This window comes from Anoplopoma fimbria, chromosome 12 (assembly GCF_027596085.1).
Source record: "Anoplopoma fimbria isolate UVic2021 breed Golden Eagle Sablefish chromosome 12, Afim_UVic_2022, whole genome shotgun sequence".
NCBI lineage: Eukaryota > Metazoa > Chordata > Actinopteri > Perciformes > Anoplopomatidae > Anoplopoma > Anoplopoma fimbria.
Window position 1 is genome coordinate 17,152,894 of NC_072460.1, and position 12,328 is coordinate 17,165,221.

Here is a 12,328-nt window from a genome sequence, read left to right on the forward strand (position 1 = left end):
AGTTTTTTTAATGAGGGATGTGGCGGTTTGTGGGGGTGTCGCGTGGTACTTGATATAGTGTCTGGCCATTAAGATCTCTTATGAGTGAGCGCCGTGTAATTTGCACCAGTTGCGTCACCAAAGTCGTGCAGCGATTGAAGAATATCACTCGGCTGTGTCGTGCTTTGTGCTGTGGCTTGGTAGTTCATGTTAGTATGGTGTATTAAAAGACCCACTGGAGGCAGAGGCTCCACAGCTGGTGCCACCACTTGTTTGTGTGGTTTGTTGGGAATGCATTGCTTCCTGGAGGCCATGATCGCCTACTACTTTATAAAACTTTTAGAGCCACATGTACTAGAAGCCAGCTGCTGTTTTTGTCATAATACACATTTTTACAACAGTGAGCTTTTTTGCAGTGAAATTGTTTCCTATTATGTCTTCAATATGCCATATGTTTTGGAAAACAAGTAAAAGAACAGTCTCCTAAAAACAACATAACTCAGCCAAAATCAAGAGCGTGTCAAATCTACATCCTTTTATCAAACACAAAACAAACAAATCTACATGAGTAAACAGACAGAATGAAAAATAGAAAAGATGCCGGGAGCATCGAGTGTAGTTCTCCATGTAGTAATAGTGATCAGTCAAGGTGTAGTGAGAGGGTGGATTAAAAGGTGGCGCAAATGCACTTCTACAATGTGTCCATAGAATGTCCAGGATCAGTAGGGGTGATTGATCATGCTTTACAGGGTTATTTCTTCCTCACAGCACCGCTAGTATTTATTTCTATATATAAAAATTCTTATTACAATAAAGCTTGATGCTTGTTTTTCTAGACAATGTTTACTGCTTTCATTTTTGACATTTTGAATCCCCATCTTTCCATCCCCTTCCCTGTCACAAAACTGGCAACTGTCACATAGTATTTTCATTGCTTTACTTTTCATTGTTAGTGTTTTATTTCCTGTTCTAACTTTGCCAGCACGCTATTTCCTGTAATGTATTCATTCATGGGGTTGCAAATGTTACTAATCTAATCTAATAGATTTTTTTTCTCAGGGCTATACTAGTTCTGGTGGCCTTTCATTTTATTTTTTTATTGATGTTCCTGCTGAAAAACAAATATCAGTAACCCCACTGTTTCTTGCCCCCCCCTCTCCTTTCTGTTCAGCTGCTCTCAGAGGAACCGGTGTGAGCGTGCAGATGAGCCTTACCGTTTCGCCGCCTCTCTCAACCAGTGTGTGAAGGCCACTGTGTACCCAGACAGCATTGCGGTGTCAGAGCCCAGTGTACCTGTAAGTTCACGCAGCACATTCCTTCATACAGTACACACACAAAATGCATTTTTTTTTTTTTAAAAACACCTGCAATCTGAACCTCTACTTGCTCGCATTACAATGATAAACAAGCTCCCATTTACATATTCCCCTACCCACGTACAGAGGCAGAACATTTTTAAATGATCCCACATAGCAGTTTTCCTACTTTTGATTGCAGTTGATGCATAAACATTAGATGAGAAGGTTCATAAGAGCTCGATGTGGGCGTTTCAGTGTGCATATGCTCACTTGGTACAAAGCAGTCAATATGTGTGCCAAGACATGTTTGTGTGGGCGGGTGTGTAGGTGTTAAAGTTGCCCAAGTGCAGCTGAGAACAGTGCAGTATCTCCACATGGACTGAGCCAAAACAGGCAGATAGAGCAACAGTGAAAGGCTCTGCCGGTCCAAGAACTGGTGAACTTGTGCAGCGTGCACAATGCTGTACATGTACACGTGTAGACACACACACACACACACATTATGTCTTCAAATACCCGCGCTGTTAAAGGGTCAGTTTTTTCTAAAACACAAAAGAGACCACATTTTATATTCAGATTCATCTCCTTAGGTTTGAACTTGTCAGAATAATGGTGGTGCTCAGCAGCATTTGGTTTTCAACATATCATACCAGATAAACTGCTCATAACAAGGTCTCAAATGTAATATTTTTGCGATTTGGTCATACAAAACAAGTGCAATTAAGCTCTATGATAGCAGACATAGCTACAGTGGACTTCTCCAGACCGTTTCAAATTGCACAGCAATACCCTGGTTTGATAGTCTGCACAGGCAGGTTAAGATGGCAGTTGGTAAGAGGGTGTTAATAATACTTAACATTAAGGGTTATACCTAGTGGTGAAGTGGTCATTGATGAGGTGGGTGTACTACTAGGTAGATGGGTTGGTTACCGAGGATGCAGTGGGTAAGCTCTAGTTTCCATCCTAATAGTTGTGTACACCGTAAACCACCAGAAAAAGAGATGTGTACACCCGGTTAACCTCAAATAACCTCCACTTCACCACAGGTTATACCTAGAATCATCTGCGAAAGGTTCCAGCCAGAATCCCCTGTGAGTCACTCTACAGATAACCCTTCTATGGTGTAATGGTTTCAACCAGAGACCTCTCTGGGATTCAATCCAGAATCTTTTCATCCTCAAAAGGTGCTAACAAGAAACCACTCTCTATTGAGATCTCTTTTATATATTCCAAGGGTTTCATCTAGAAACCTAGTAGGGTATCTCATGAGACTCTTAAAGGTCAAGGGCTGGTGTGGTGCAGCTCAACCAACATCCATCACCATTTTTCGGGGTATGTTGGCTGGGTAGAACTTTTAACACCCATGCTTTCAACATTTCTTGAAGAACTCCTTCTTCCAAAGGCTTTAGATGAAAAGGGTTCTTAATGGAACCCTTTGTCTTAAAGAATAACCCTTTAAAAAAAACTTCCTTCAAAATACGGAAGCAAATGCTTCTGGGTAGAACCTCAGTCCTTTGGGAAGAAGCCTTTTGGAAACCTTATCTTTAAGAGTGTAACCCTTGGTATACTTGGCCCGGTTGTCCAGTTTCCATGTCAGCTGTACCAGCAACAGGGTCATCTCACCAAACTCTCCACAAAACACTCATTCATTCGCACAGTTCACAAATTCCACAGGGGCAGACATCTCCATGACAACACAGCCTCTTCATGTCGGCAATAGGAGAGATAGAAACAACAATCAAATTACCTTTATTAAAACTCTGCCACCAATTAGGCTGGTCGTTGCTGCCAAGCCACAAAAACACCCACCAGCATCATCATAAGGGAGGACAGGAGAACAAAAAGAGCAGAGGCTTAACACTCTGAGACAAGCTCACTTTCTGTTGCAGCCTTGCTGCCTCCCTGTGTGTGTGTGTGTGTGTGTGTGTGTGTGTGTGTGTGTGTGTGTGTGTGTGTGTGTGTGTGTGTGTGTGTGTGTGTGTGTGTGTGTGTGTGTGTGTGTGTGTGTGTGTGTGTGTGTGTGTGTGTGTGTGTGTGTGTGTGTGTGTGTGTGAAAACATTTTTTGAGTGTTTATCCGTTTATGTGTGTCTTGACAAAACGATGAGAGCTAATTAATGTGAGAGGTTCCTCAGGGAATTCTACATTGAACAAAAGACATTGATTGCTGTGATTGCTGTAATCAAGGATCTCTCTAACACACCTCAGAGCGAAGTAACACAAACACGGTGAAAGTAAAACAGGGGAAGACAAGAGGTCCTCGGCAGAAAAAAAAAAAAAAAAAAAATCATCTATCCTGTCAATGGGTACCAGAGTAAGCTAGCTAACGAGGGAGGCAGTGTAGTCAGACAGTCAGCATCTCTTGAAAGACCTACAGTTAAGCTGCTCAGCTGCCTTGCCTGTCCCAGTAGCCCCGCGGTGTTTAGTGAGAGGCAGATAAAACAAAGAGAAACTTCAAACGGCATGGCCCAAAAATAACAGCTAATGGAACAAGGCTGTGAAATGCCATGGTGATAATTATCCAGGCTGCCTCTCTTGGCTAGAGAGCCAGATCACACACCCTGTGTGCAGAATACATTTATTTATAGGCGGAGCAGCTGAATGCTCCAACCCCTGTGTCACTGCTCTCCAGAGGATGGCTTCAAACGCCTCTATGTGCATCTGCATGTGTGTGGGATTGCACATATAATGTCAATTGTTTGCAAGTGTAAATCTTATTTATTTATTTTTTTCTTGGATGGGTTGCTTGTGTTTCATGTATCTTTGTGTCATTTTAAACTTTAGGGTAAAGGAAACAAAAGAAAATCCGCTTTCCTTTATGCATTTCAGTATTGACCACTGACTGAATCACAATATCTGCCTCTACCTCTCAAATGATATCCTCTACATTCAAATTAATCATTAAGATCTAAATACAGCCTTATTTTCTTTATTGCGGTGTTGATAACATTTTGAAGAACACTGAAGCATTTCTTGGCATAGTTGAGCGACAGTTTGGCAGCAGCTTGTGTTCTTCTTTTCATTCTATCTGGAGCTTATTACACTTCTGCATTCAAACCACTTGGTTTTTTTCACACTCACCCTAGCCTATTGTATCTAATCTTTACCACAGATGTAAGTGTTACTGCAAGTAGGGATGTGCCATAGGAATTGTTTCCCAGTTTTTTTTGTTAATATAACATTGTTGAGGCACCTCTCATTATCATATCTGAATTTGGCTGTAGGTATAGTTGACATATTGTGAACCATGCTGCCCATTTTGGTCCATATTCAAACAATAATGTGTAACAAACGTTGTCACATCATGTTAACATTGTTGTCATTTGCCCCACCCCTTGCGTGCAGCTGCTGGTGAAGGTGAGCCACAGTCCAGACCTTTCTGCGGGCATCACTTGCTCTTTCGGTAACCTGACGGAGGTGGAGGGACAGGTCAACGGCAACCAGATATTGTGTGTGTCTCCTGCTGCCAAGGATGTCCCCCTCATTCCCACTGACCAAGGTAGATCCAACAAACAAACAGACACACACACACACATACGACCATCCAGTGAATGACCATGTCTGAAATACATTATAAAGATACTTAAAATGCGTTATAATCTGCCTACAGCACTGTACAATTATAGTTTTGAAATCTTATAAATATTCACAATACAAAGCATTTCATAATTACTATATATATATATGTGTGTTTGGATAATTGTTTGCCTAAAGTAAAGTGAAAAAATCCTGAGATCGATGCAAGAATATCAAACACATTGTAAAAAATGTTTTTGCTTTACAAACAATGACCACTTAGAGTAACTTATAATTACATTATGTATCATCATTTTTTTTATAATTCATTATGGAAAATATTGTCATGTATTGTATTGTATTGCCACTATTGGAATTATTGGAATTATTATTCTTGCCAAAATGAAAATGCCAGTGAGTGACCAGCCAACACAGGTATTATTATACCTTATGTTATAAATCATTATAAAATGCTTTATATTGTGCTGTTGTCATTTTTATTAGGCATTATGGATATGTATGAGAGCCTTCAACTATGATTATACAGTGCTATAAGGAGATTGTAACTTAAACTTTTAAAATTGAAAATAGTTTATATTGCATCTTAGATATTGACATTATAGAAATTGTTTGCAAAATATTTACCATGTGTTCCAAACAAACTCTGGTCTGATCATGGCGGTTAGATGTGAACCTTAACACGTCTACAGCCCTGGTGGACTCCCATATGTCCCTCTCTTTCCGCTACGTACGCTGCACTGAGCTAACTGTTCAACTGCCCGCACCCTGAAACATCTTTATTGATTCAACGCTGGTAATTTAGGCAGACCCGGTCTACATAACAAGCTCCAACAGATCCAGGATCAGTCCCCTGGCCGTGAAGTGTGCTGCACACAAGGCAGGGCCACATTAGAGCTGATGGGGGGGTCAGAGTGAGATCCCATGGCCTGTGGCTGAGCTGCAGCTCACCACATTACTGCCCCTCAGACTGGGATAATTGGAAATTGTCTAACAAGCAGGTTCAATCAGCCAGGGGACAACGGGGAAGTTGATGTGGTGGATTAGTATCTCAGCATAGCAAAGGCACAGGGAGCAGATCTGCTCTCCGCTTAGGAGAAAAGTGGGAACTGATATAAACACACAGGACAAAACATATAATAAATAATCTTTTTAATTCGCTACAGCAAGGAATTATATTTTAGCATGTAAAATATGTCCAATCAGCCATTTTTAGCTCCATTCACAAAATCTAGAGTTGAATTATTCATAGTTGAGTAGAACATATCTAAACATTGCCTAGACAACATTTAGGTCCAGGCATAAATATATGCTAATCACCTCTAATATACTATTCATAAAAGTCTCATGACCTTTCAAGCACTCCTCCAGCATATTTTCATAAATATACCATCGTGGCTCTGGGGTCCATTTATTTGCCAACATATATATCATTATAATACTAACACCTGGTATTTGACAATAAATACCTGTTGTTTGCAAGCAAAGATGGCTGCAGGGTGGCAAAACCAAACACCCTGAATAATATATCATGTGCGTATTATGTGCAGTGTGCAGTGGAAATCACTGTGTGTTTAGGGGGTGTGGTAATCCTCCTCCCTGTGAGTAAATGACAGCCCTGTTTGCCCAGAGCTCCCATGGGGACCGGTGCATCAGGTACTAATATGAATGTTCTCCCCTAGGTAAATGTCAGCCAATCCCCCTGGTAAGCCCTTCCTCCATCCATCTAGCTTTCCATCCATCCTACCATTCCTCTCTTTGACCACTTTCCGCCATTCCTCCCTCCTCTTTTGTGGCCTCTCCCAGCGGCTTAAACCTCAATTTTTTTTTTTTTTTTACTCCACATCCTTTCCCCCGAGGCCACTTCCTCCTGACCACCCCCACCATCCTCCTCCATCTCCTGTCCCCAAGCAAGCATTTCTATCTGTTGCACATCAACATCGATCGTGCAGTGGCAATGACCTGAGGAGAGAAGAAAAGAAAGGAGAGGAAAAGAGAAGAGAAATTGAGAAAAAGATATTGAAGCTGGAGAAGAAGGAAAAATAAAGGATAAATTAATACAAGAGCGAAGGAGCGAAAAGGAGAGGTTAGGATAAAAACCTGTGAGGATAGCAGACGGAGCTTGACATGAAAGAAAATAGCTGGCACTTTTCTTCACAAAGAGAAAATAAAATCCTAGAGGAGGTTTTGTGTGAACAGGAACTCTGTACCACTTTGTTTGCCCGATCCTGTGAGACAAATGTGAAATGGTAGAAGCCAGCCATGAGCCTAGCCTGCACGCTACACAGACTTGTGTGAAACAGAGCCTGATTCCCAACAGGTGCTGTAGAGAGAATAGGGCACAGAGGGTCATTCAAGCCTCCTACACACTGAATGTCATCTGAAATACACACACACACACACACACACACACACACACACACACACACACACACACACACACACACACACACACACACACACACACACACACACATATGGAGTCTGTATTATTGTTGGGAGAGATAAAGAGGTTGTTTTTACAGAGAACAGAAGCACGGCCATAACTCAGTCCAGCAAAATGTAGGAAAACAACATTTGATCAGATGTAAGGCGACAGAACTGGCTTGCATATATGCCATACCAGCAATACCATTCAATAAGTTCTACCTTTCTATATATCTTGTATACTTACCTTGTAACTGATTAACATAAGATGCAATGATGTCTGCTGTTCACAATTAAACTAAAATAATCCATCCATCCATTATCCTCCTGCTTATCTAAAGGCTGGGTCGTGGGTGCGGGGGGGATTTAGCAACATATTCAAGACAATCCATCTGCCCAGTAACGTTTTCCAGTCCTTCCTGCAGTAGCCCGAGGGAGTTCCCTCTTATCAGTTTGATGTGCCCAGAAAACCAGTCCAGGAAACAACGTCAGCTAACCCATTTTGACTCAAAGGGGCAGCGGCTCTACTTCGAGCCATCTCCAGATGTCTGAGCTCCTCAGCCATCTCCAAAACCCAGATACCTTACAAAGGAAGCTCAATAAGCCACTTTTATCTGCAATCAAATTATTTCACCACCCAAATGACCATAGATGAGGGTTTGAACGTAGATGGACTGGGTAATCGAGAGCTTTGCCTTCTGGCTGACCTCCCTCTCCACCAACAGTCCGGTACAACGCTTAAATCACTGATGACGCCATACCGAACTGCCTGTCCATCATTTGCAAAAGAAAATGCAAAGATAGATAATGCATGAGTATACAGTACAAGTTCATCTCTTGTCTCCTCTCTTTCAGATTGGTCCGGCGTTGAGCTGAGGCTCAACTCTAAGGAGACTGGTCAGATGCTCATCAGCACAGAGGTCAAGTTTTACAACTGCAGCGTCCACCAACTGTGAGTATCTCTTTCAGAGCCCATTCATTCTCTTTTCATTTACCAAAACAATGCCCCAGACCTGCTGCCCAAAAACCGCAGGATCAATGCTCTGGGAATTAGTTACAATTTGTCCTCGTCCTTAGCCGGCCCCAGTCCCCCCCCTAAAAATAAACCACTGTAAAGACTAATGTAATGTGATAGCTGACTGCTCCCTGAGCACAGTCACAGGAAGTTTCTCTGCTGTTGCACTAATGAAGCCTTCTTCTCAGACACGCTGCGGTACAAAACACAAAGCTCTCTGCCTAACAGGTCATCAGGAGGGATTTCATGCCCGTTTTCATGCTAGGCCTGTCCCTGATTGAGTGATGTTGAATTGAGTCCCGGGATCGGAGATCTCACTGTCGGCAGTGCCTTTGCAATTGCTCGCTTCATTTTCCGTGTGGCAGATTCTGTTTGTGCCTGATCCAGAGTCCTTGCTATGGATATCACAGCAGTGACGCCGACAGGGGTAGCATGTCATATTACCCTTTCACTATCCCCTCGACATTAAAGCAAAATGCTGTAGCCACTGTCTCCTTTGTTAATCTGCATCTCTCGCTCTCACACTGCCCTACAACTTCATACGGTTGTCTGCTGTCTGAGAACCCTGTCTGAGTAGCACAGAAAGCAATTACCAGCTCTCACATCAGCTCAGTTAATGGGCGATGACAAACATACTTGCGCGCACAGCCCTACACTAACACAATCACACACACACACACTCAAACACACACACACACACACACACACACACACACACACACACACACACACACACACACACACACACACACACACTCAAACACACAAAGAAAGATAGATACACTTGAAAAGGCCAGCCGCTCTTTTTCTCTCCCTCTCACACACGTACTGTACACTCTATCTGCCAGAAGGTGAATCAGCCCTATTCTGTGTGCTTGCCAGAGATCCCTCCCATGCTTTTGCATGGATGAATATTTAACAATAAGTATGTATGCATAACTCAACCGTATTTCAGAGAAAGAAAGTGAGAGGGGGAGAGCCGAGTGTGATTACAATACGCTCTCCGAACAACTGTGAATACGTGGCGTAGTAAATTCAAAATCAATTGAAAGTCTTTGCCATGGCAACATAGAGAGAGAATCATGTCTTGTAGCCTCAAGGCTTGTCCATGCTTGTATTTGCTCATCTCTCCATCCATTCATCCATGTAGTAACCACTACACAGGAATTCCAATTGTCCTGTGTTAGCTAGGACGTCCCCTACATAGGGATAAATTGGTTTGTCCCAAACAGACCCTTCCCCTTGTCCTGTATATTGACTGCTACTCTAATCCGATCACCAGACGTCATTTTTACAGATCCTATCTGATACAACAGCAGTGGAAGTGGATGTGCTGATCAGACCACGGTTGTTGTCCAATCCCACATGTAGCTTAAAAGCGATGATTCCAGCTTTTTCATGTTCATTCCGTCACATAAGCTTCCATGATGATACGGTTTTGGTAAAATTATAGACTAAATAAAAAATACTCATTTTTTTTCTTTCCAAATTGAATAAGAATATGAATGTTTACTACATATTCAACAACAAGCATCACGGCCGTGCCATCAGACTACAGGTGGCTTGCCCTTATTTGGTAGTGAGTATTTAGTAGAGGTACCTCTACTAGTACATCGTGTTTGAAAATATATATACTCAGATGCTGTACTGAATTAGGATTCTGAGATCAATAATACGCAAGCCTGAATGCAGGTTTTTTACTAAATAAATAAATAATGTCTTTTAGTGCAGAGTTCAGTGTAGCGATGGCCACTTGGGGTAGAATCTGTTCGTTAGTCTTCTGGATCTGATTACTTCTACCACCGCCGCTTGCAGTACAGTATGTTCCCCTTTTAGTGACACATATACACACACTTACATATGGTAAATGCAAAATTGCTCACACACAAGCACACACTTAACAGCTGGAAATAATAGCGACACTCCAACAATGCAGGGCTAATGGTAATTGCAGGATCAAGCTGCGCCGATGTCTTATTTGTCCTCATTACCCAACGTTCCTCCACTCTCTCGTCTTTCTTTCTCCATGTGATTCAGGCCACAAGGGCTAATATGCGGCCCACCATTTGCACATGATACGCAGGATTAATATATGGCAGTAGAAAATATGTGCAGGGGAGAACTTGGCCCAGCAGCTACAGTATTTTGTGCAGTGCCAAACACAAGGGCAATACAACAGCAGGTGCCCACTTGGGATCTGAACTCATTTCCTCAGCAGCACTTGCCTCCTTAACTGCACTGTGTTTTTCTGACTCTCTTCTTTTGTGTGTGTGTGTGTGTGTCTATGCAGGTGTCTGTCTTGTGTGAACAGCGCCTTCCGCTGCCACTGGTGCAAGTACCGCAACTTGTGTACCCATGACCCATCCAGCTGCTCGTTCCAGGAGGGACGAGTCAACGCCTCTGAGGTTGGTGGAGCACACATGTGCACGAGCGCACGCACATGCATTTAAACTGTTTTTCTAGCACTCTCTCTCTCTTCCTCTTCCTCTCTGCTGCACTTACCCCCCCTCCTGCCTGCATCCCGCTCTGTGTTCCAGCTCTGTGTCAGCCTTAGGGCATATCTTCAGAAAAAAAAAAGCCATCTAAGCTCTTCTATTTCCGAATTGGCATTTCTCGTTCAGAGCTTTTGTTCTTTGTAGTGGCAATTAACACTCTATTATCTCTGGAGTTATTGAGCTTAGCGTGTCTTAACAATGACACAGGGTCACTCTGACCCAGTCAGTCATGTGCGATAGATACAAAGTGCTTGATTTATGCCAGTGTGTATGGTTCCATGCATCTCTGGCTATGCACATAGATAGTACTTAGGACATTGCTGGGGGCTTTTATATTTGTTTTTCTTTGTATTGCTTTTAACCAACTTACCTGTACTTTAGGAGAAAAACATTTTGTATTACTCCTTTTGGTGGTCAATTACAGGTCATTCCTGAAGTCTTTCAATTCTTTATCAATAAAGGCCGGCCTTCCTCTCTACATCTATTATCGCTAATAACATATAGCAAAAGTGTTGGTATGGGATCAATATATGATTTCATATCTATGATCTAAGAAGAATCAAGATGTATGAATGTGAAAAGCAAAAGGCCACCAAGACCAGGCTGCTGTGATAGTTTTCAAATGTTGCTTTCACATCACACTGTTAACATAGTTGACCTTGGAATTGCTGCCTTACACTGTAAACCACTGAGCACTAGTTTGATCATTCTCTTCGCCAATTTAGCCGTTTCAAAACTCCACTCTTGATAATGGGTTGTTGATCGCTTGGACAACAGCTCAGAGCTCTCCAAGGTGACAGGGGTCACTTTTAAGTTCTAACTGAAGATGAAATTCCATTTGAGCTGCACTCACCGTACTTCATACTTATCTTAATACCAAGAAAAGGCACCATTTTTTTTTTCTTCTGTTTTGTTTGCACAACAGATTACTGAACACTCATAGTTCAGTTCGTATCGCAGTTTTTAGTCATGGATTGGATCAGCAGAAAAAAAGGGGCAAATATAACTTTCAGTCGATACAGATCGTTTTGATGTGTTTTTGTTTTGTTATAGATGCTTGCATGCAAGGCTCCAGGCAATTTCTTTTCTCCAATATCATTGGAAAATCATTTCCTTCTGGTGCTCATTTGCATAATAACACATATTTCAAATGATTAGGAAATAAAATATTGTATTTTTATTGATAGAAAAATCCTTGCATTAGAAACTCAAATTATGTTTTATAAGCTGCTTAGTATATTTGTTTTAGAAATGAAAGTGTCTCCTTCAAACAACGATATTTAAGTAAAACATATCGTTAACATTAATGTTGGAATTTACCTTCGCCTTATACAAATTTTTACTGAAGAAACCTGAACTCATCACGATGGAACTCAAAGGAAATTTTGTACGTTAATTGTTAGCTCCTGTACTTCCAACGTAACTAGCCTTCCTCCTACCGATTTAAAAAAAAATAATAACAAGTTTTCACAGTTTAGCACTATAAGGTATCGGAGACAAGTTAGCATCTTCCGGTCCCATATAATTACCGTATATTGGTCCAAAACTTTATTTCACACTATGATAGTTAAACTATGTCATT

The 12,328-nt window shown here is 41.7% G+C and overlaps 1 protein-coding gene across 1 annotated transcript in view; it reads left to right on the plus strand.

Moving 5' to 3' along the window:
* plxna2 (plexin A2) overlaps positions 1-12,328 on the plus strand; it is a 153,918-nt gene that overhangs the window by 81,478 nt on the left and 60,112 nt on the right. Inside the window, exons 5-8 of the mRNA XM_054609985.1 lie at positions 1,151-1,274; positions 4,621-4,774; positions 8,092-8,188; positions 10,542-10,656. Coding sequence (XP_054465960.1) covers positions 1,151-1,274; positions 4,621-4,774; positions 8,092-8,188; positions 10,542-10,656 — 490 coding nt within the window. The remainder of the gene's footprint in view (positions 1-1,150; positions 1,275-4,620; positions 4,775-8,091; positions 8,189-10,541; positions 10,657-12,328) is intronic.